Source organism: Phyllobates terribilis, unplaced genomic scaffold (genome assembly GCF_046119375.1).
Source record: "Phyllobates terribilis strain yellow unplaced genomic scaffold, ASM4611937v1 Scaffold_13__5_contigs__length_258822181, whole genome shotgun sequence".
Taxonomy (NCBI): domain Eukaryota; kingdom Metazoa; phylum Chordata; class Amphibia; order Anura; family Dendrobatidae; genus Phyllobates; species Phyllobates terribilis.
The window spans coordinates 32,074,827-32,100,644 of NW_027362773.1; the positions used below are offsets into that span (position 1 = coordinate 32,074,827).

At 46.3% G+C, this 25,818-nt stretch overlaps 1 protein-coding gene across 1 annotated transcript in view; it reads left to right on the forward strand.

Moving 5' to 3' along the window:
• The window catches only part of LOC141174502 (ras-related and estrogen-regulated growth inhibitor-like), a 67,477-nt gene that overhangs the window by 36,603 nt on the left and 5,056 nt on the right, over nucleotides 1-25,818 (forward strand). The window contains exon 2 of the mRNA XM_073659431.1: nucleotides 22,420-22,794. Within this exon, the coding sequence (XP_073515532.1) occupies nucleotides 22,420-22,794 (375 nt within the window). The remainder of the gene's footprint in view (nucleotides 1-22,419; nucleotides 22,795-25,818) is intronic.

Consider the following 25,818-nt stretch of genomic DNA (forward strand, 5'->3'; position numbering starts at 1 on the left):
GTTGTCCATTGCTCTAAGACTAAGACTGCCGGCAGCGGATTATTAACATTCAGTACAAGACATTTACCTTATTGTCTTTGTGTTAAATATCATTGAATCTTTTATGTGGCCAAACAGGTCTCCCCCGGCCATATAGTCCATGGCTATTTCATACTCCGTAGGTGTTTCCCTGAACGCCCGCATAGTCATTAGGTAGGGGCATCCAGGAGCCATTCTCAAGACTTCTAGCTCTGTAGAGATTAGTTCCTCACAAGAACTTTTGTCCATGATTTTGATGGCCAGCAGTCCTTCACTGACTGGATCTGATGCCAAGACGACCTGGAGAAAAATCACAACAGATCAGACCAAACTCTCATCTGTTACTGTGTAGTAGTTCACTAGTTTATCCCAATTATCATTACATATGAGCATCCTGTAATGAATATGTACATCCCTCCTGTGTATCTGGTGCAGGATACATTGGGGAACACGGACAAATATAAATTGACACTTACTTTTCCATAGTTTGCTTTTCCAAGATCTTTCCAGAAATCGAGATTGGAAAAGTCTATAGGTTGGTCTGAGTGGACCAGTTCTCTTGGGTCAGAAATCTGTAAACTGGCATCATCAAGGCCTTGTGCCGGTATGTCCGTTGTGTCGTAGGGCGCCTTATCAATTCCATCTGCTGAGATGATATAAAAAATTTGAACCCCTTAGTGAACACATTATTGGAAATGACTACCTGAGCCTGCAGAAAGCCCCTGCCTTTTCCTCTTCCTTTTAAGACCAGCCTGGCTTTCATATGAGAACATTAATTTAGCTATATACAGTTCTATCACAGTATCTAGTAGAAGCGATCAGAAAATCGCAGGTTCAAGTCCCCAAAGGAGACTAAAGAAAAGAAGTAACAAAAAAAAAGTAAAAAAAAAAATAATAAAATGTAAAAAAAAATACTTTCCTATTAATAATAATAATAGTAATAATTTGAATATCTAGTATAACCACATCCGGAACATTAATTAACCCAAACAGTAAACACTGAAATGAGAAAAAACATTTAAACACCAGAATAGTGTTTTTGAGATGGCGCAGTATCCATCTAACAAATTGCAATAAAAGATATCACAATGTCTTGTCTACCCGAGAAAGTTATCTACACTGTGTTCCAAATTATTATGCAAATAATATTTTCTCATATTTTCCCAATTACCAATATGAATTGCAGTCATTGTAATTTTCCAGTCAAATAACTATTAGAGTACAATTGAAAGGTTTTTGTACAAACTGCCTATGATAACAGTATATTTTTTAAAAAATAAAAAAATCAAACTGCACTCAAAATGCATGTTCCAAATTATTATGCACAGCAGAGTTTTCAACCTTTTCATTTTAATAAAGAACAAAAAAATTGTCATTTTTTAAATTATAAGCATTAGCAGGTTATTACAAACTGAAATCAAACCGTTTTCAACTCAAAACTTTATTCTAGGTGATGTTACATTTGCACATAGGACAGCTTGTTCGAAAGGAGCTTCTGAACTCTCTCGTCCATTGAATTTGTCAGGTTTTGGATGGTTTCTGCTTCAATTGTTTTGCATGAGGACAGAATACCCTCCCAGAGCTGTTGCTTAGATGTGAACTGCCTCCCGCCATCATAGACACTCCTTTTAATGATGCTCCAGAGGTTCTCAAGGGGGTTGAGGTCAGGGGAGCATGGGTGCCACACCATAAGTTTGTCCCCTTTTATACATATATATAGCTAAAAGAAAATATTATAATTTTAAACCGCATTATGTAAATGAGCAGGAAATGTCTAATATTTGGGCTTTCATTTATCAAAACTGTCCAATAATAAAACTATCCCTGTTGCCCAGAGCAATGAATCACAGCATAGATTCCAACTCTTAACATTCTATGGAACAATGAAAGCTGCATTGTGATTGGTTGCTATGGGCAACAAGGACAGTTTTTCTGCACTTTTGATAATTGAGGCCAGTACATAATATTAGGAGTATAATCCCCGTCACCCCCAGTCTTATTACACTGAGAAGTTTCCATCTTACCTGGTCCATCTGTATCCAGTGATGTGTTTGGTGGAGAAACACTCAGCTGTTTGTTCTCTGGGATGGAGATGTTTTCAGCTGATGACCTCGACCTCCGTAATGCACCATTCCCATTTATAATGGCTTTAGCGTAGATGAGACGTCTTCTACATTGGACAACCCAGTCTCTGCTGTTCCTGATCCTCTTCTGGGCTGCCGCTCTTTGCAGTTTCGGTGCCTCCAGACTTTCAGATCTGGAGGATGTCACTTGTCTCGGTGTCTCTTGGAGAACATATTCCAGCTCTAACTCTGCACTGATGTTTCTCCTCTTATTGAGGATGACATCTTTGTTCCTCCTCCGTATTTCAGGGACCAGATCTCCAAGTTTTTTCAAGGAGATAAGAATGGCCCTCTGAAGCTCAGCGGAGGCTGCAGAGTGAGACTCCATGAGGGTCTCCATTTTCCTTTTTTCTGTAAGGATCTCATGTCTTTTGGTGTTTCTTATTTTTTCCAGATTTTGTCGTTTGGACGCCATTTCTGAGGCGTCAGTGTCCATGTCCGGTAGTATAGAGTCTTTTCGCCCTAAAGCGAACAATGGTACCTGCTCTTCATTTATTCCTCTCTTCTCTCTGAGAACCCGATCTCTTTGGGCTTTTCTGTAATTATCCATTTTGCAATGAATTTTTGCTTCGTTCGTGACGAAAAACAAAAGGGGCTGCCTCACCCTTGGGAGTCTGTAAGGCAGTGGTTTCCCTTAGGACGGAACACTGGGATATAGAATGGAATGATGACATCACATCACTTGTGACATCAATTTTATTCTGATCTCACAATGATAAATAGATATCAAATTCTGAGGATACTGAACCAAATGTTTGCAGATGTATATATATATATATATATATATATATATATATACAGTATGGACCAAAAGTTTGGACACATCTCATTTAAAGATTTTTCTGTATTTTCATGACTATTAAAATTGTACATTCACACTGAAGGTATCAAAACTATGAATTAACACATGTGGAATTATATACTTAACAAAAAAGTGTGAAACAACTGAAAATATGTCTTATATTCTAGGTTCTTCAAAGTCGCCACCTTTTGCTTTGATGACTGCTTTGCACACTCTTGGCATTCTCTTGATGAGCTTCAAGAGGTAGTCACCGGAAATGGTCTTCCAACAATCTTGAAGGAGTTCCCAGAGATGCTTAGCACTTGTTGGCCCTTTTGCCTTCACTCTGTGGTCCAGCTCACCCCAAACCATCTCGATTGGGTTCAGGTCTGGTGACTGTGGAGGCCAGGACATCTGGCGTAGCACCCCATCACTCTCCTTCTTGGTCAAATAGCCCTTACACAGCCTGGAGGTGTGTTTGGGGTCATTGTCCTGTTGAAAAATAAATGATGGTCCAACTAAATGCAAACCGGATGGAATAGCATGCCGCTGCAAGATGCTGTGGTAGCCATGCTGGTTCAGTATGCCTTCAATTTTGAATAAATCCCCAACAGTATCGCCAGCAAAGCACCCCCACACCATCACACCTCCTCCTCCATGCTTCACGGTGGGAACCAGGCATGTAGAGTCCATCCGTTCACCTTTTCTGCGTCGCACAAAGACACGGTTGTTGGAACCAAAGATCTCAAATTTGGACTCATCAGACCAAAGCACAGATTTCCACTGATCTAATGTCCATTCCTTGTGTTCTTTAGCCCAAACAAGTCTCTTTTGCTTGTTGCCTGTCCTTAGCAGTGGTTTCCTAGCAGCTATTTTACCATGAAGTCCTGCTGCACAAAGTCTCCTCTTAACAGTTGTTGTAGAGATGTGTCTGCTGCTAGAACTCTGTGTGGCATTGACCTGGTCTCTAATCTGAGCTGCTGTTAACCTGCGATTTCTGAGGCTGGTGACTCGGATAAACTTATCCTCAGAAGCAAAGGTGACTCTTGGTCTTCCTTTCCTGGGGCGGTCCTCATGTGAGACAGTTTCTTTGTAGCACTTGATGGTTTTTTCAACTGCACTTGGGGACACTTTGAAAGTTTGCCCAATTTTTTGGACTGACTGACCTTCATTTCTTAAAGTAATGGTGGGCACTCGTTTTTCTTTACTTAGCTGCTTTTTTCTTGCCATAATACAAATTCTAACAGTATATTCAGTAGGACTATCAGCTGTGTATCCACCAGACTTCTGCACAACACAACTGATGGTCCCAACCCCATTTATAAGGCAAGAAATCCCACTTATTAAACCTGACAGGGCACACCTGTGAAGTGAAAACCATTTCCGGTGACTACCTCTTGAAGCTCATCAAGAGAATGCCAAGAGTGTGCAAAGCAGTCATCAAAGCAAATGGTGGCTGCTTTGAAGAACCTAGAATATAAGACATATTTTCAGTTGTTTCACACTTTTTTGTTAAGTATATAATTCCACATGTGTTAATTCATAGTTTTGATGCCTCCAGTGTAAATGTACAATTTTAAAAGTCATTAAAATACAGAAAAATCTTTAAATGAGAAGGTGTGTCCAAACTTTTGGTCTGTACTGTATATATATATATATATATATATATATATATATATATATATATATATATATATATAGTGGATACGGAAAGTATTCAGACCCCTTTAAATTTTTCATTCTATGTTTCATTGCAGTCATTTGGTAAATTCTAAAAAGCTCCTTTTTTTATCATTAACCCCTTAACCCCCGAGGGTGGTTTGCACGTTAATGACCAGGCCAATTTTTTCAATTCTGACCACTGTCACTTTATGAGGTAATTACTCTGGAACGCTTCAACGGATCCCCCTGATTCTGAGACTGTTTTTGTGTGACATATTGTACTTCATGATTGTGGTAAAATTTCTTCGATATCACTTGCGTTTATTTGTGAAAAAAATGGAAATTTGGCGAAAATTGTGAAAATTTTGTAATTTTCAAAATTTGAATTTTTATGCCCTTAAATCAGAGAGATATGTCACACAAAAGAGTTAATAAATAACATTTCCCACATGTCTACTTTACATCAGCACAATTTTGGAACCAACATTTTTTTTGTTAGGGAGCTATAAGGGTTAAAAGTTGACCAGCGATTTCTCATTTTTCCAACAAAATTTACAAAACCATTTTTTTAGGGACCACATCACATTTGAAGTCACTTTGAGAGGTCTTTATGACAGAAAATGCCCAAAAGTCACACCATTCTAAAAACTGCACCCCTCAAGGTGCTCAAAACCACATTCAAGAACTTTATTAATCCTTCAAGTGCTTCACAGGAATTTTTGGAATGTGGAAGAAAAAAATGAACATTTAACTTTTTTCACAAAAATGTTACTTTAGACCCAATTTTTTTTATTTTCACAGGGGTAACAAGAAAAAATGGACCCCAAAATTTGTTGTGTAATTTCCCCTGGGCATGCAGATACCCCAAATGTGGGGAAAAAACACTGTCTGGGCACACGGCAGGGCTCGGAAGGGAAGGAGTGCCATTTGACTTTTTGATTGTAAAATTTGCTTGAATAATTAGCGGACGCCATGTTGCGTTTGGACAGCCCCTGTGTGCCCAAACATTGGAGCTCCCCCACAAGTGACCCCATTTTGGAAACTAGACCCCCCAAGGCTCCTATCTAGATGCATAGTGAGCACTTGGAACCCCCAGGTGCTTCACAAATTGATTCGTAAAAATGAAAAAGTGTTTTTTTCTTTTTCACTTTTTCGTTTTTACGAATCAATTTGTGAGCCGATTTTCCATTCAATTTGTTAGCGGACACCAAGTCACGTTTGGAGAGCCCCTGATGTGCCTAAACAGTGAAGCTCCCCCACAAGTGACCCCATTTTGGAAACTATACCCCTCAAGGATTTTATTAAGGTGTATAGTGAACATTTTGAACCCAGAGGTACGACACAGAATTTGATAACATTAGGTCATCATATTGAATAAGTTGTCATTAGTCTTGAGCGCAAGTGCTCGCTACTTGAGTTTGCATCGGGTACTCAGGTATGCACCATGTACAGCGTGTGCTCGAGTGACATGCTCAAGTCCCTGCTCCGCATGTTTCACGGTTATTAGACACCCAAAAAAAACCATGTGGGGATCGCTCGTGAATGGCAGACAATCCCCGCAAAGTTTTTTGGCCGCGAAGCATAGGGGGCGGAGACTCGAGCATGTCACTCAAATACCCACGATACTCAATGCATACCAGAGCACCCGATGCAAACTCAAGTAGCGAGCACTTGCGCTCAACACTAGTCGCCATATCGTCATCTTTTTTTCTTACTTTTGAAAAAAATCCCAACCCCATCACAACCCTAACCCCAAACCCAGCCCTAACCCTAGCCCAACCCTAACCCGAGAGTTTACTTTTTACGCCGTTCCTCGTGCGGTATAAGTGATTAGACGACCTTATTCTTCGGGTCGGTGCGTTTACAGCGATACCAGAATCATATGGGGTTTTTATGACTGACAGCTGTCACACACTAAAAGACGCATTTTTTGTAAAATCTAGTTTTTGGATCGCCATATTTTGAGAGCTATAATTTTTCCAGATTTTGGCAGACAGTCATTTGACGGCTTGTTTTTGCGGGATGAGTTGACGTTGCTATTGGTGCCATTTTCAGGCACGTGACATTTTTTGATCGCTTTCTATTCCGAGTTTTGGGAGGCAGAATAAACAAAAACCAACAATTCAGGAATTGTTTTTTTTGCTTTTTTTTTATTCTGTTCCGTGTGTGGTAAAATTGATAAGGCAGCTTTATTCTTCGGGTCAGTACGTTTACAGCGGTACCACATTTATATCGTTTTTCTATGTTTTGCACTTTTACATAATAAAAGCAATTTTAGAGAAAAAATAATTTTTTAGCATAGCTTTATTCTGAGAGCTATAACTTTTTTATTTTTTGGCTGATAGAGCTGTATGACAGCTTGTTTTTTGCGGGACGAGATGACGTTTTCAGCGGTACCATTTTTATTTATATTCGTCTTTTTGATCGCGTGTTATTCCATTTTTTGTTTGGCGGTATGGTGATAAAGCATTGTTTTTTGCTTCGTTTTTTTTTTTTTTACTGTGTTCACTGAAGGGGTTAACTAGTGGGACAGTTTTATAGGTCAGGTTGTTCCGGACGCGGCGATACCAAATATGTGTACTTTTATTGTTTTTTTTTTATAATAATATTTATTGATGGGTACATTATATTTTTATTTTTGGTGGATTATTTTTTTTTTTATATTTTTACTATTTTTTTTTTTTTTTTTCACTTTCTGATAGTTTTTATACTTTATTACTTTGTCCCACTATGGGACTTTCACTTTTTTTCCTCTGATCGCCTGCATGGCACAGGAATGCAGCACCATCCTTGTGCCATGCAGGCTGTCAGCGCTGGACAGGGAGAAGATTGTTGTCTGCTGTCTGGTGACCCGGATGTTGTCATGACGACATCGGCTTGTCATGGCAACATCCTGGAAGCAACGGCAGACAGCGCTGGAAGCCGGAAGAGGAGGTATCTGCGATCACCTCCCCTTGCCACCGCAATGCTGCGATCGACTTCGATCGCAGCATCGCGGGGGTTAATGTGCTGGGAGCGGTGCGTGACCGCTCCCTGCACATAGTACCGGGTGTCAGCTGTGACAATCAGCTGACACCCGGCGGCGATCGCGCCTGCACAGCCTGTGTGCGCGCGCGATCGCCATGACGTACTAATACGGGTCTGGCTCTTAAGTCCCAGGGCACAGACGCGTATTAGTACATCCAATGTTGTTAAGGGGTTAAAGTACACTCTGCACCCCATCTTGACTGAAAAAAAAAACTTAATTGTAGAAATTTTTGCAAATTTATTAAAAAAGAAAAACTGAAGTATCACATGATCATAAGTATTCAGACCCTTTGCTCAGTATTGAGTAGAAGCACCCTTTTGAGCTAGTACAGCCATGAGTCTTCTTGGGAATGATGCAACAAGTTTTTCACACCTGGATTTGGTGATCATCTGCCATTCTTCCTTGCAGATCCTCTCCAGTTGTGTCAGGTTGGATGGTGAACGTTGGTAGACAGCCATTTTCAGGTCTCCCCAGAGATGCTAAATTGAGTTCAGGTCAGGGCTCTGGCTGGGCCAGTCAAGAATGGTCACAGATTTGTTCTGAAGCCAGTCCTTTGTTATTTTAGCTGTGTGCTTAGTGTCATTGTCTTGTTTGAAGGTGAACCTTCGGCCAGGTCTGAGGTGCAGAGCACTCTGGAAGAGGTTTTCATCAAGGATATCTCTGTACTTGGCCGCATTCATGTTTCCTTCAATTGCAACCAGTCGTCCTGTCCCTGCAGCTGAAAAACACCCCTATAGCATGATGCTGCCACCACCATGTTTCACTGTTGGGATTGTATTAGGAAGGTGATGAGCAGTGCCTGGTTTTCTCCGCACATACCACTTAGAATTATCACCAAAAAGTTCTATCTTTGTCTCATCAGACCATAGAATCTTATTTCTCATAGTCTGGGAGTCCTTCATGCGTTTTTGGGCAAACTCTATGCATGCTTTCATATCTCTTGCTCTGAGGAGAGGCTTCCGTCGGGCCACTCTGCCATAAATGCTCGACTGGTGGAGGGCTGCAGTGATAGTTGACTTTGTGGAACTTTCTCCCATCTCCCTACTGCATCTCTGGAGCTCAGCCACAGTGATCTTGGGGTTCTTTTTTACCTCTCTCACCAAGGCACTTCTCCCACGATTGCTCAGTTTGGCTGGACGGCCAGGTCTAAGAAGACTTCTGGTGGTCTCAAACGTCTTCCATTTAAGTATTATGGAGGCCACTGTGCTCTTAGGAGCCTTGAGCAATGCAGAAATTATTTTGTAATTTTGGCCAGATCTGTGCCTTGCCACAATCCTGTCTCCAAGCTCCTTGGGCAGTTCCTTTGAGCTCATGATTCTCATTTGGTCTGACATGCACTGTGAGCTGTGAGGTCTTATATAGACAGATGTGTGCCTTTCCAAATCAAGTCCTATCAGTTTAATTAAACACAGCTGGACTAAATATTAAATATGAGTGTCTGAGCAAAGGGTCTGAATACTTATGACCATGTGATATTTCAGTTTGTCTTTTTTAATAAATTTGCAAAAAATTCTACATTTCTGTTTTTTTTCAGTCAAGATGGGGTGCAGAGTGTACTTTAATGAGAAAAAAATGAACTTTTTAGAATTTACCAAATGGCAGCAATGAAACAAAGAGTGAAAATTTTAAAGGGGTCTGAATACTTTCCGTACACACTGTATATATACTGTGTGCACAATTTGCTTTTTTGGTAATATATCTTATTAATGAGCAACTACTGTGCTGTCATTTAATGCATAAAGTTAACAAACATGAATATTTAAGAAAATGAAAGTGAGGTTTTGTCTTCCTTAGGAGAATATCTATGTGTGTACAATTATCGGGCAAATATTAATGTGCAGAATTATTATGCAACTAAATGAAAAACGTACATTTTCCCCATCTCAGCTGTTTATTTTCCTTGGCTATAGTGAGAATAATAGTCAAGCAACTCAAAATGTACAAAAATACATTTCATACATTTAAAAAAAATATCAGTGACCAATATAGCCGCCCATCCATTCACTAACAGCCACAAGCCGCCCATCCATGGAGTCTATCAGTGACATTGTTCAGAAAAGTGACTGTTTTTCTTCACCATAAATCTCCTGATTAAGAAGGGCTCACAAGTTCTCAATATGGTTTAGGTCCGTTGAGGAAGGGGTCATGTTCTAATTGCCCCCCCCCCAAAAAAAAAATATAAATAAATAACTAAAATAACTAAAATAATGAAATAATTGTAGGGGGTCACAAAAGAGCATAGCTCACAACATTCCAGCCTTTACATAGTCAATTTCCCCCTGCTGAAGACCTAGATTCCTCTTTCATTGTCCCCATAAAGTATGATGCAAACAAAAGTGCTCCCCAAACACAGTATGATACCCCCATGGTGATGTCCTCTGCATTAGCCTTGACATGCACAGTATAATGACATGACCCTACTACACCCCACCTCAAAACTCAAGGAAAAGTATGATGACCTCAACACAGTATCTTCCCCCACACAGCCCTCCATGCAGTATAATGAGCCTACATACAGTATACTGACCACACACTCTATAATGGCCTGCACTAGCCCTCCAAACAGTATAATGACCCCCACACAGTATGATGGACCCCACACAAACCTTCACAAACTATAATTGCTTGCATACAGTTTAATGGCCCCCCACATAGAACTACCAAATATTATAACAGCCCAACATAGCCTTCCATATAGTATAATGTGCCCCCCATAATCCTCCATATAGTATACTGCACCCCCATGGTCCTCCATACAATATAATGCACACCCCATGGTCCTCAATACAATGTAATGCACCCCCATACTCTTTTATGGTCTCCAGTCACTAATTTAAAAAAAGAAATAAATATAATGCTCACCTCTCCTCATTCTAGCCGATGCTCCGGTCTCCTGAGCGTGGGGTGTGAAGCACTTGACATCTCAGTGCAGCGGGCGAGCGAGCTGTCAGATGCCGAGGCAGAATGACGGAGGTGGAAGTGTCAGCTGACGCTCCCTCCTCTATCGTCATTGCTCATGCTGACGGCCAGAGCCCCCCTCCGGCTGTCAGCGCAAGCAGTGAAGCAGTGATGGAGGAGGGAGCATCAGCAGATGCTTCCACCCCCATCATTCTGTGCAGACGGGCGGAGTGTGGGTGATAATGGGCGGAGGGGAAGCGGTGTGGACACTGGCACCGTGCCCTCCGGTTCAGGGGCACCATAGCAGTGGCATGGCCTGCCGCCATTGGCGGTAGGTCACTGCCTAGCAGAACCCCACCTGCACCTTGCTAGCATCTGAGTCGAAGTTGTGGACTGTGGGGCCGATTCATCAAAAAGTTTGTGTAAGAAATTGGGTATAAAACTTTTTGAAATGTTACGAAATATTGCTACTTTTCATATTTTCACCTCTCCATTCTGCCAACTTTTTGAAAAGTAGGTGAAGGAAGAAGGGTTGTGTCCGAGCTTGCACGACAAATTCATCATCATTTACCCTATAAAAGTAGTGTACAATGGCATGTAAAAGTTTGGGCACCTCTGGTTAAAATTACTGTTATTGTAAACAGTTAAGAAAGTTGAAGTTAAAATGATCTCTACAAGGGCTAAAGTTAAATATGACACATTTCATTTGTATTGTAGCAAAAAAAATAATATATATATATATACAGTTATATGAAAAAGTTTGGGCACCCCTATTAATCTTAAGCTTAATGTTTTATAAAAATTGGTGTTTTTGCAACTGCTATTTCAGTTTGATATATGTAACAACTGTTGGACACAGTAATGCTTCTGCCGTGAAATGAGGTTTATTGTACTAACAGAAAATGTGCAATCTGCATTCAAACAAAATTTGACAGGTGCATAAGTATGGGCACCTCACCAGAAAAATGACATTAATATTTAGTAGATCCTCCTTTTGCAAAAATAACAGCCTCTAGTCGCTTCCTGTAGCTTTTAATGATTTCCTGGATCCTGGATGAAGGTATTTTTGACCATTCCTCTTTACAAAACAATTCCAGTTCAGTTAAGTTTGATGGACGCCGAGCATGGACAGCCCTCTTCAAATGATCCCCCAGATGTTCAATGATATTCAGGTCTGGGGACTGGGATGGCCATTCCAGAACATTGTAATTGTTCCTCTGCATGAATGCCTGAGTAGATTTGAAGCGGAGTTTTGGATCATTGTCTTGCTGAAAGATCCATCCCCTGCGTAACTTCAACTTTGTCACTGATTCTTGAACATTATTTTCAAGAATCTGATGATACTAAGTGGAATCCATGCGTCCCTCAACTTTAACAAGATTCCCGGTGCCGGCATTGGCCACACAGCCCCAAAGCATGATGGAACCTCCACCAAATTTTACTGTGGGTAGCAAGTGTTTTTCTTGGAATGCTGTGTTTTTTTGCCGCCATGCATAACACCTTTTTGTATGACCAAACAACTCAATCTTGGTTTCATCAGTCCACAGGACCTTCTTCCAAAAAGAAATTGGCTTCTCCAAATGTGCTTTTGCATACCTAAGCCGACTCTGTTTGTGGCGTGCTTGCAGAAACGGCTTCTTTTGCATCACTCTCCCATACAGCTTCTCCTTGTGCAAAGTGCGTTGTATAGTTGACCGATGCACAGTGACACCATCTGCAGCAAGTTGATGCTGCAGCTCTCTGGAGGTGGTCTGAGGATTGTCTTTGACTGATCTCACCATTCTTCTTCTCTGCCTTTCTGATGTTTTTCTTGGCCTGTCACTTCTGGCCTTAACAAGAACTGTCCCTGTGTTCTTCCATTTCCTTACTATGTTCCTCACAGTGGAAACTGACAGGTTAAATCTCTGAGACAGCTTTTTCTATCCATCCCCTGAACAACTATGTTGAATAATCTTTGTTTTCAGATCATTTGACAGTTGTTTTGAGGAGCCCATGATGCCACTCTTCAGAGGAGATTCAAACAGGAGAACAACTTGCAAGTGGCCACTTTAAGTAGCTTTTCTCATGATTGCATACACCTGGCTATGAAGTTCAAAGCTCAATGAGGTTACAAAACCAAAAAAAGTGCTTTAGTAAGTCAGTAAAAAGTAGGTAGGAGTATTTAAAACAAGAAAATGATAAGGGTGCCCATACTTATGCACCTGTCAAATTTTGTTTGAATGCAGATTGCACATTTTCTGTTAGTACAATAAACCTCATTTCAAGGCAGAAACATTTCTGTATCCAACAGTTATTACATATATCAAACTGAAATAGCTGTTGCAAAAACACCAATTTTTATAAAACATTAAGCTTAAGATTAATAGGGGTGCCCAAACTTTTTCATATAACTGTATATATATATATATTCAATTTTTATGTTTTAAAAATTAGAAAAAGGAAAATGGGCTGATGCAAATGTTTGGGCACCCTTGGAGATTTGTGGGCTCAGATAACTTTGACCAAGATGTTAGACCTTAAGTTGCCTGTTAGGGTTATGGTTTGTTTACTATCATTATTAGGAAAGGCCAGGTAATGCAAATTTCCCAGCTTTAAAAAAACCCCAGCTTCCTCTAACCTCGTACCAAAAAACACAAGCCATGGGTTTTTCTAAGCAGCTGTCTAGCACTCTGAAAATGAAAATGGTGGAGGCCCTCAAAGCAGGAGAAGGCTATAAGATTGTAGCATCGGCGTCTCTGCCCCGTACTAGGCAGAGACGCTGTCCCTCTCACCTCCCCGCTCCTGGCGCGGCGTCTTCTAGCGCTTCTCTCCCCGCTGCTTCCGGCACGCGCTCCTTCCCCGTCAGTGTGCTTAGGGCGCGCGCGCGCGCTCCCCCTCTCTTAAAGTGACAGCACGCGCCGTCCTAAGGAGTCCCCGGCCAATTGCCGGAGGACCTCCCATATATAAGGCACCTCCTCCAAAATGGAGGTGCCCGAGCAATGTTGTTGCAAAGCCTTCACTCTGCATCAGCCCTCAGGTCCCGTTACCAGTTACCTGCCAGTCACCTGCCAGATTCCTGCTTGTTACCTGCCAGTCACCTGCCTGATTCCTGCCTGTTACCTGCCAGTCACCTGCCAGATTCCTGCTTGATACCTGCCTGATATCCGCTTACCTGCTTGCAAGCCTGCGGTCCGACGGTCTGCCCTCCGACACCTGTCAGTCTGTCTATGGACCAGCCTGTCCGCTTACCTGGGAGCGCTCACCTGTTACCTGCCTGCTAGCCTACCTGGAGGCTCTGCCGTCACTTGCCGTGACCACCTGCCTGTCCAGAGACTCTTGCCCGCTCACCTGGGAGCGTCCACCCGCTACCTGTCTGCTAGTCTACCTGGAGGTTCTGCCGTCACTTGCCGTGACCACCTGCCTGTCCAGAGACTCTCGCCCGCTCACCTGGGAGCGCTCACCAGCCACCAGCCCGCTGCCCTTCTACCCAGAGACTGTCCCTGTCACTTGCCGTGACTACCTGCCCTTCTACCCAGAGACTGTCCCTGTCACTTGCCGTGACTACCTGCCCTTCTACCCAGAGACTGTCCCTGTCACTTGCCGTGACTACCTGCCCGTCTTCCCTGGGAGCCACCCGCTTCCTTACAAGGACAGCCCCCTTGTATAGTTGCTCAGATGCTCCACCTCCCAGACCCATTACAGTTTGCTCGGGCCATGGAACCCGGTGGCCCCCAGATCTCCGATCTGCACCAGGAAGTCTTACGTCAGAAAACTCAGCAGGAGGTGATACTGTCCTATCTACGGTCCGTTAACTCTCGCCTAGGCGCATTGTGTGACTCGTCTATGTCTACCTCTGGTCCAGCCGTGCCCATTCCTGCGGTACCGCAATCCAGTCCCTTCATGGTACCCGACTATGGACCTCGGCTTCTGGCACCTCCACGCTTTGCCGGCGAACCTACTTTAGCTCGGGGTTTCATAAACCAGTGCACCCTGCACTTTGAGCTATTGGCATACCAGTTCATCTCCGACCGGGCCAAGGTGGCCTTCATCATGTCCCATCTCACTGGGGAGGCACTGGCATGGCTAAATCCCCTGTGGGAGAGAGGGGATCCCCTGGTGTCCGACCTGCCGTCTTTCCTCGCTGCTTTCCGGAAAGTCTTCGATGAACCTGGACGGAAAACCTCTTCTGCCTCCTCTCTGCTACGTCTCCGCCAAGGGAGTCTCACCGTGGGCCAATATGCCATACGGTTCCGCACCCTCGCTTCTGAGCTTGCCTGGGAAAATGAGGCTCTGGTGTCCGTCTTCTGGGAGGGTCTTTCCGGTCGGATTAAGGACGAGTTAGCTGGTCGGGACATTCCTACCACTCTGGATGACCTGGTGTCACTAGCTACCCGGATTGGCATCCGGTTCCAAGAACGTGCCAAAGAGACTGCCTGGGAGAAAGACTTTTCTTGCTCTGCTCCTACTTCCCTGAGACCTGCCTCTCAACCAGTCACTCCGCGGGCGCTCTCGCCTGAACCTATGCAGATCGACCAGACCAAGATGGTCAGATCTCGCCAAGAATCTCGCTGAGCCGAGGGAAGCTGTTTCTATTGTGGCAGTATGGAGCACTTCATCCGTTCCTGACCGGAAAAGCCGGGAAACGCCAGTGTCTAGGACCGCTCGGAGAGGTCGTCCTAGACAAAAGTAAGCCCTCTCCGACTCTGACTTTACTGGTCTCTATTGCTTGGGGAGAAAACCGTCACTTTGAACTCGCCCACCTGGATTCTGGAGCTGCTGGAAACCTCATCTCCCAGTCTCTGGTAGAGAGATACCGTATTCCCACCAAGTCCCTGGCTGAACCATTATCAGTCGCCTCCGTGGATGGAAGACTTCTCTCGGAGACCATCCTGCTCGTCACTGAACCCATAACCCTGCAGGTGGGAATGCTGCACTCTGAGGAAATCTCATTCCATGTGCTGTCCGGACTTTCTCACTCCCTGTTGCTAGGTCTACCTTGGCTCCAGACACACGAACCCGTATTGAACTGGCGATCCGGTGAAGTACTCCGATGGGGTCCAGACTGCCATAGGACCTGCCTGGTTCTGGTCCGCCCAGCTCGCCCTCCGCCTACTCCAGCTAATTTACCAGGTCTCCCGGCTCCTTACTGGCCCTATGCGGACGTCTTCGGTAAGAAGGAAGCAGAGACGTTGCCACCCCATAGGCCATATGACTGCCCGATCGACCTGGTACCTGGCACCACTCCTCCCCGTGGGCGTATCTACCCGTTGTCTGCAGCCGAGACCCGGGCCCTGTCTGAGTACATTGAAGAGAATCTGGCTAGGGGATTTATCCGAAAATCTATCTACCCGGCTGGAGCCGGATTCTTCTTTGTCAAAAAGAAAGACGGCTCGCTACGTCCCTGTATTGACTACAGAGGACTCAATCTCATCACAGTAAAAAACAAATACCCCCTGCCGCTCATCTCCGAATTGTTTGACCGTCTCAAGGGCGCCAGGATCTTCTCCTAGCTGGATCTACGAGGAGCATATAACCTGGTCCGTATCCGTCAAGGAGACGAGTGGAAGACGGCATTCAATACCCGGGACGGTCACTATGAGTACCTTGTGATGCACTTCGGTCTCTGTAATGCTCCCGCTGTCTTTCAAGAACTAGTCAACGACATCTTCCGCGACCTCCTGTACTCCTGCGTAGTGGTATACCTGGACGATATCTTGGTCTTCTCTCCGGATCTCCCCACACACCGAAGGGATGTTCGTCAGGTCCTGCTTAGGCTTCGGCAGAACCACCTCTATGCCAAATACGAGAAGTGCCTCTTCGACCAGACCTCCCTACCGTTCTTGGGCTATGTCATCTCCCAGACAGGTCTGCAAATGGATCCCGAGAAGCTCTCTTCCGTTCTAAAATGGCCTCGTCCTGAAGGTTTGAAGGCGATACAGCGATTCCTGGGCTTCGCTAATTACTATCGTCTTTTCATCCCACACTTCTCGTCTCGGACTGCTCCCATATCTGCACTTACCCGTAAGGGGGCTAATCCCAGGACATGATCACCTGAAGCCGAGGAGGCCTTCCTTTCCTTAAAGAAAGCCTTCACCTCTGCTCCCGTCCTGCACCGTCCGGACTGTAATAAACAATTCTACCTGGAGGTTGATGCCTCCTCCTCCGGAGCCGGAGTGGTACTCACCCAAAAATCTTCTACCGGGAGAATGGTAACCTGCGGCTTCTTCTCCAAAATCTTCTCCTCGTCTGAGCACAACTACTCCATAGGAGACCGTGAATTGTTAGCCATCAAATTGGCACTGGGGGAGTGGCGCTATCTGCTTGAAGGGGCTCTCTACCCGGTAATTATCTACACGGATCACAAAAACCTGGCATATCTCCAAAATGCCCAGAGACTCAATCCTCGCCAGGCCCGGTGGTCGTTGTTTTTTGCCCGCTTCGGCTTCATTCTTCATTTCCGTCCATCGGACAAGAACGTCAAAGCTGATGCCTTGTCCCGGTCCTTCCTGTCCTCCGATCAAGAGGAGGAGCCTACGCACATCATCGTCTCCTCCAAGGTGATGAATGTGGCCCCCTTGGATCTAACTCATCTCCGACCCGGTAAGATGTTTGTAGCTGTACCAGATCGGGAGAGGGTTCTTCGCTGGGGACATTCTTCTAAGCTAGCTGGCCATGCTGGCCAAAAGAAGACCTTCCAACTCATTACCCGGCATTACTGGTGGCCTGCCCTGCGTAAGGACGTGGTAGACTTCGTCGCGACCTGTGCCCGTAACAAAGTTCCCAGACATCTACCAGCCGGCCATCTCCTGCCCCTTCCCGTACCTGCTGCTCTTTGGCAGCACATTGCTATGGACTTTATCACCGATCTTCCTATTTCTGCCGGTTGTACAGTCATTTGGGTTGTCGCTGACCGCTTTTCTAAGATGGCCCACTTCATTCCCCTGCCTGGTCTCCCATCTGCACCCGAGCTGGCTAAAGACTTTATCCGCCACATCTTCCGTCTCCATGGCCTGCCCCTCCACATCGTGTCGGATCGTGGGGTTCAGTTCACCTCACGCTTCTGGAGAGCCACATGTAAGCTGCTAGACATCACCCTGGACTTCTCCTCCGCTTACCACCCACAGTCCAATGGTCAAGTGGAGCGGATCAATCAGATCCTGACCAATTACCTCCGGCACTTCGTTAATGCACACCATTCGGACTGGGTGGATCTCCTACCATGGGCCGAGTTCTCTTACAATAACCATGAGAGCGAATCCTCTTCCAAATCCCCGTTCTTTATAGTCGGTGGCCAACATCCCCGGATTCCACTTCCTGTCTCCGTTTCTGTGGACAACCCTGCTGCGGAGTCTCTTGTCAGCGAATTTTCTACTATTTGGGAGAGTACCAGGTCCGCTCTTCTTCTGTCCTCTGAGCGGATGAAGAGATATGCTGATAAGAGACGTCTGGATCCGCCTCAATTCCGTCCAGGAGACAAGGTTTGGCTCTCGTCCAAACATGTGCGGCTCAAAGTACCCTCCTTCAAGTTGGGCCCTCGATTCATCGGTCCCTTCGAAGTCCTCAGGCAAATTAACCCTGTGGCCTACAAATGAAAACTCCCGGCCACCCTACGGATTCCCAACTCCTTCCACATATCTCTCCTCAAACCCGTTCTCTTTAACTCTTTTTCCAATAATCCAGGTGCCCCTCCTGCTCCGGTTTCCGCTGATGACGTCTTTGAGGTAGAGAGTATTCTGGCCTCCAAGAGGGTAAGAGGAAAGACCTTTTTTCTGGTAGACTGGAAGGGGTTTGGTCCCGAGGAGAGAACTTGGGAACCGAGGGAGAACATCAACGCCCCGCTTCTTCTTGAAAAATTTCTTTCTGGCCAAAAAAAGAGGGGGCCTAAAGGGGGGGGTACTGTAGCATCGGCGTCTCTGCCCCGTACTAGGCAGAGACGCCGTCCCTCTCACCTCCCCGCTCCTGGCGCGGCGTCTTCCAGCGCTTCTCTCCCCGCTGCTTCCGGCACGCGCTCCTTCCCCGGCAGTGTGCTTAGGGCGCGAGCGCGCTCCCCCTCTCTTAAAGGGACCGCGCGCGCCGTCCTAAGGAGTCCCCGGCCAATTGCCGGAGGACCTCCCATATATAAGGCACCTCCTCCAAAATGGAGGTGCCCGAGCAATGTTGTTGCAAAGCCTTCACTCTGCTTCAGCCCTCAGGTCCCGTTACCAGTTACTTGCCAGATTCCTGCTTGATACCTGCCTGATATCCGCTTACCTGCTTGCAAGCCTGCGGTCCGACGGTCTGCCCTCCGACACCTGTCAGTCTGTCTATGGACCAGCCTGTCCGCTCACCTGGGAGCGCTCACCTGTTACCTGCCTGCTAGCCTACCTGGACGCTCTGCCGTCACTTGCCGTGACCACCTGCCTGTCCAGAGACTCTTGCCCGCTCACCTGGGAGCGCTCACCTGCTACCTGCCTGCTAGCCTACCTGGAGGCTCTGCCGTCACTTGCCGTGACCACCTGCCTGTCCAGAGACTCTTGCCCGCTCACCTGGGAGCGCTCACCTGCTACCTGCCTGCTAGCCTACCTAGAGGCTCTGCCGTCACTTGCCGTGACCCCCTGCCTGTCCAGAGACTCTTGCCCGCTCACCTGGGAGCGTCCACCCGCTACCTGTCTGCTAGTCTACCTGGAGGTTCTGCCGTCACTTGCCGTGACCACCTGCCTGTCCAGAGACTCTCGCCCGCTCACCTGAGAGCGCTCACCAGCCACCAGCCCGCTGCCCTTCTACCCAGAGACTGTACCTGTCACTTGCCGTGACTACCTGCCCTTCTACCCAGAGACTGTCCTTGTCACTTGCCGTGACTACCTGCCCTTCTACCCAGAGACTGTCCCTGTCACTTGCCGTGACTACCTGCCCGTCTTCCCTGGATGCCACCCGCTTCCTTACAAGCACTGCCCCCTTGTATGCTCAGAGGTTCCACCTCCCAGACCCATTACAAAGATGATAGCAAAGCATTTTCAAGTTGCCCTTTCCTCGGTTCGAAATGTAATTAAGAAATGGCAGTTAACAGGAACAGTAGAGGTCAAGATAAGGTCTGGAAGACCAAGCAAAATTTCAGTCAGAGCTGCTCGTAGGATTGCTGGAGAGGTAAATCAGAACCCCCGCCTGACTGCAAAAGACCTTCAGAAAAATTTAGTAGACTCTGGAGTTGTGGTACATTGCATTACTGTTCAGAGACACCTACACAAATATGACCTTCATGGAAGAGTCATCAGAAGAAAACCTCTCCTGCATCCTCACCATAAAATTGAGCGTCAGAAGTATGCAAAAGAACATCTAAACAAGTCTGATGAATTCTGGAAACAAGTCCTGTGGACCGATGAGGTTAAAATAGAACTGGCCACAATGATCAAAGGTATGTGTGGAGAAAAAAGGACACAGAATTTCAGGAATAAGAACATCTCGCCAATCGTTGAGCATGGGGTGGATCAATCATGCGTTGGGGTTGTGTTGTGGACAATGGCATGGGGAACATTTCACGCGTAGAGGGAAGAATGGATTCAATGAAATTTTTGATGTAAACATAGCACAAACTGTAAAAAAGCTGAAGTGTAGAAGAGGATGGCTTCTACAAATGGATAATGATCCTAAACACACGTCAAAATCCACAATCCACACGTTTTACAATGGCCCTCACAGTCCCCTGATCTGAGCATCATGGATAATCTGTGGCTAGATCTGATATGACCCAGGAATTTCACAGAACTGAAAGAATTTTCCAAGGAAGAATAAATGAGAATCTCTCAAACAAGAATTGAAGGACTCTTGTCTGGCTACTAAAAGTGTTTACAAGCTGTGATACCTGCAAAAGGGGGTTCTAATAGGTACTAACTATGCATGGTGCCAAAACTTTTGCATCAGCCCATTTTCTTTTTGTAATTTTTAAAATGTAAACAATTACAATATATTTTTCGGGGGCTAAAATGCAAAGGAAATGTGTCCTCTTTAACTTTAGCTCTTTTAGAGATCATTTCATTTCATCTTCACCTTGCTTATCTGTTCCCAATAACAGTAACTTTGACCGGCGGTGCCCAAACTTTTACATGCCACTGTAAATTATAACAGAAATGTAGATAAATCCATTACTGGATTACATTTCTGACGCTGGTGCATGACAGCTGAAAGATGTGGCAAAATGTAAGCATAGAACACGATCACAATATATAAACTCTGAAAGGCTGAATTGATTCTAAACCACATTAATGTGACAAAGTCACTGGTGAAGTGCTGGAGGGGAGATATGTTTCCCTGAGGCTGTTGGCGTCAGTGAACTAAAACCATTACATTTCCTCTAGCATGTTATTTATTGAGAGGGGTTAAGTATATAGTAAAAGAGAGTGGTTTTTGTGAATGGCTATTGTGAAGGGTGGGAGACTATTCACCATATCTGCCCGCCTCAGGGTCTGGTCTGGGGGAGTTTAAATACTCGGCCAACTGAGGCATTCAGGGTTCAATATTTGGAGAAGTAAGCTCCAGAAGGGAGCTTGAGTCTGTTCCTGAACCATGTGGAGTTGCTGAACTCTCAGCAGGCAAATTCCTGCCCCTACAAGAGACGCCATACCTGTGTCTATCTTCGTGTGCAGCCAAGTGAGTGATCTACTACACTAGGCATGACAGATATATGCCAAGAAGTGAAGCAAAGGTTTTACCTAGGGGTGGGGCGAGTGGTAAGCAGGGTAGGCACCCATCTAGGGCACTACCTCTTGCATTCCTGAGTCTGGGTCTGACATTTAACATATAGGATATCAGGGATGAATATCGCTATTTGTCCCTTGTATTGTGTAAATGGTGCACACAAACAATGAATGATTCTATAACTTTGAAATTGCGCTCCCCTAAAGTACACCATAATTTTTCACTTTTGCTGGTAAGTTTGGTGAAAAAAATAACAACTGCAGTGGAAATGGTCATCAGAGCTTGTTACCTGACCACTCAGAGGGGGGAGGTGCAGCACTAGGGGTCTTGTTACCATAGTTCCTAACCCATTCCTTTGCTTGGGGGGGACACTATTGGCTTCATCTGCTTAAGGCACTAAGATAACCTGTCCCGGTCCTGGGCCTCACATACTGTAAAATAAATACTTTCTGTATTTTTTCTCTATCGAGGACATCTCAAAGTATCAATATCAAGATATTCTTATAAAAAAATGTATCTATTTATTCTCGGGTTGTCCATTAAAAAGAATTATTGCAGAAGGTACATACAATAATTAGTTACAAAGTGATTGTCCATTTGTCCATAATTAGCTTAATAGTTGAGATTCACCCATCTTTTCCTGGGATTCTGGATAGTAGATTGCATATGTCTGTGTCCAGCACGTGTGTCCGGATGACACCATGTGTCCAGGTAAAGAACGTGTTTCCTGGGGTCTACATCAGCAGCTGGTTTACACACAGACCCTCATCCTGTGTCCTGTGGAATGGCAAGAGACCCCCCTGTCTCTCACATGGGCTTTTATAGGCCGTTCATTCCGCATATGGTAGTGAACTAAAAATGCACACGCAAATAGCGCATGGCTAGAAACGATGGCTGATGCAATCTTATGTACAGAACTCAGAATTAAGAATAAAATGAATTTCCATAATTAATATTTAACACATACACATCTCTGCTTTGTTCAGGATGGGACTGCAGTGCCTTTTTTGGGGGTTTCCAGAGCCACGATCTTGGGATCTTTGGCAGTCCAAGCTGTCGGACCACCCAGCAAACAGCAATTTAACCGCTATCCCATATTTAGGAATAAATTGATTTTTGTGGAATGACCCTTTAACTTTATTGTGTGTGTCAGTATGATAATGATATTACCAAATTGATATAGTTTTTGTTATATTTATTTTAATAAAGGAATTGACATCTTTTCTCTGTTTTAATGCATGACAATTTTTTTTTTAAAGGAGGAGGACTCCCTTCAGATTGAAGAGAAAATTAAATGGGGCGATAGTTTTGCAGTGGTATACTCCGTAACAGATCGCTGCTGCTTTGATGAAGTCATGAGATTATGCTTCTTAATTAATCACATTCACTCTGCCAATAAGAAAGGAGCAACAGAGCAACCCCCCATAGTTATTGTCGGGAACAAGAAAGATCTCCAGTATGATCGCATGGTGTCCACTGAAGATGGGGAAAAACTCTCTAAGGCCTTGAAGCATCCGTGCTATGAAATTTCCACCAGGGACAGTTATGAAGAAACAGCTCTGGTCTTCAACACAATTTACTATGAACTACTTAGACAAGGAAGCCTTTCTCCTGGGACTTTCAAAAAAAGAAGCGTATCTGTGACACCCCAGGGGTCTGGTTGCCACAGTGATAGAGATATTACGTCTGAGAGCAGGTGGGAGGTCTCTTGGTCAGGAATCCGATGCATGCCACACCTCCTGCACAGTCCTGGGAGGGGAAGAACTTCCCCTGTATTAAACTGGGGCTGAGGCAGGGTTAGTGAGTAGAGAAGAAGTAGAGACAGAGAAAAGAAGCAAATATAGGAACAGAACATCAGGAGCTCTGTGGGAGCAGTGTTACAAGGAGTCAGGGGCTGGCAGCTGCAGAGCTCGCCCTGACTGAGAAGATTTCTTACCGGACCCGGAGTCCGAGGCTGTGGGGACTAACTCCTACCCAGCAGCAGAATCCGTCAGGCAGGGGATTCCAGGTCCTCTGGCCAAGAAACCCGAAGGCCCCGAGTCACCGGCCATACGGGTGAGCACCACACGGTACACTGAGGGACGTGGGCTACTTATACCCGCCTCTAGCAAGGTAGCCAGAAGAGTACAGTTAGTTTGGGAGGCCTACAACTCCGCCTGGCCAGGGGAGATCCCATCTGCTCAAGGACTGACCAGGCCCCAATCGCTAGCCAGTACTCCGGGAGGGTCTATCTTTGTCACCAGTAAAGACCCTGAACTACACCGTACCGTCTCCGAGTGGTTCCTGCTACCCCCATCATCCACGTCGGCTGCCCTGAGGCCATACCCCTCCCGTTGGGGGTTATACTATCACGCTGCACAATCCTACCACCGGCCTCAGCGGTCTGCCCTGCAGCAGCAGCTCCTTAGCTGTACTCAACGGGTGGCGTAGTCGTCCAACATCTACCGCTGATACATCGCCGCTCAGTTTGACTCCCTGGGCACGGACCGGGTCACCGCCACGAGACTACAACCCTCAACAGATCCGGCTCCGGGTAAGCTCCCGCGTGCGCAACGCAGTGCGACACAGGCCCAGGGGCGCGTCAACTTTTGGCGTAGTCGGCAGGATTTCGTGCCCGCAACCACCGGGTACTGCGTGCCTGAAAAAGACTGTTCAAACTTACCTGTGGTGAAGATTCCCGCCATCCGGCGCCATCTTCAGCCTTCTTCCCGCCATCGGTGAAGATTCCCGCCATCCGGCGCCATTTTCAGCCTTCTTCCCGCCTTCCGTGGAGTTTTCCCGCCGTTGGACGCCATCTTGAAGACGTCGCGCGGGAAGAAGAGGGGCGTGGACTCCGAAAGCGCGCGAGAACTGAAGCCCCGCCTCACGTCCGGACGTCGCGTAAGGTCCTGGAAGGAGCCCAGCAGACGCCGACGTCACAGGAGCGCGACGGAAGGTCCTCAACCCTGACGATCTACTGCGGAGCCGCGGCCTACAGAAGAGGATCATCGCAAGGTAGGCCACGGTCCACTATGGGGGAGGAGGATGTCGGATACGGAGGAGAGCTTCACTGCCTCAACCCCCGCCAGCGCCACCGCTGCTGCAGTCATGCCTTTCACCATGCCCTATATCCCGGGAGCGGCCTGGCTACCCCAGTACTCAGGGGAGTCACATACCCTGCATGACTTTAGAGAAAAGCTGGATAGCCTCTTCCAGGTGTACCGCCTCACAGAAGAGCAAAAAGTGAGCATCCTGGTGGCCCAATTAACTGGGGCAGCCCGAAGGGAGGTAAAGTCCTGGCCACCTGGGGGGAGGACTGTCGCAGGGATACTAACCCGGCTGAGGGACACCTTTGATACCCGCACCTCAGCCGAGATCAAGCTTAGATTCTACGGGTGCAAGCAGCGAGCACACGAGAGTATAAGGGACTATGCCCTGAACCTACAAGAGGCCCTGAGAGCCATTAAGCAGACCGACCCTGACGGCGTGGGAGACGAGGACAGGCTGTTGACTGAACAATTTATAGAGGGTTTATATTGCAATGCCCACCGAACCCAGTTGCGGGCAATGGCCTTACAGGACCCTCATCTGGGATTTGCACAGTTCAAGGACAGAGCCATCCGGGTGCTCCGAGAACCGGCACCAGGTGGCGTTGTGACCCACAGACGCCCCACTACCACTTACCACCAGGAGGCGGCACCCTTGTCGGCAGGGCCTGTGGGAGCTGATGCGCAGGCTTTGAACAATGACCCGGCTCCAGACCTGCACCATCAGGTCCAAGAGCTAGCTAAAAGCGTTGCTGCGCTAACCCGAACTGTGCAGTCTTCACAGGTTTCCACTCCAGGGAAGATCCAGCTGGCATCCGGACCGGAGGACATCCCGTGGCGTCGACCAAGGAGGACCCCACCGGCCAGAGGGAGACCCAGCGACCGATACAACGAGGACGGACGACCCATCTGCCGCCGCTGCAATCAACCCGGACATATGGCAAGGTACTGTCCTTTAAACTGGCACAACCTGGGGTAGAGGGCCAACCCCCAGGAAAAAGATCACCAGGCCCATCGAACTGGCGCGACAAATATGTGGGAGGACGTCCAGTCTTACCCGTGGTACTGGATGGCATTCCTATGAGTGCCCTACTGGACACCGGGTCACAGGTCACCACCATCCCGTACGTGCTCTTCAAGCAGTACTGGAATGACTCGGATATCACCCGCTACCCTGACGACGACTTGAGTATCATCGCCAGCAATGGTCAGCCCGTGCCACAGATTGGATTTAAAGAGGTGACCATTAAAATCGGTAGAGTCGAACTGGCAGCACAGGGACTGATCATTGTAGACATTGACAAACACGAGAGTCACCCAAAGATAACTCTAGGAACTAATGTAATTGAAAATTGTCTTGCAGAGGTGATTTTCCTTTTACAGCAGGTTGCCAAGAACGCCAGCTCCGGCGAGCAGCGAGTGCTCCAAAAAGAGATCCGGGCACTGATGCGACGGCAACAGGTGGAACTCTCCGGCGGTGAGATTGGTAGCGTGAGAATGTGTGACCCTTTCCCTATTGCCATGCCCCCAAAAAGTGAAATGATGATTTGGTGCCGGGCAGCTATTGGTCTGAGAGGTAGAGATTACCAGGCAATGGTAGAACCAGTTTACTCAGACAGTAGGCCAACCATC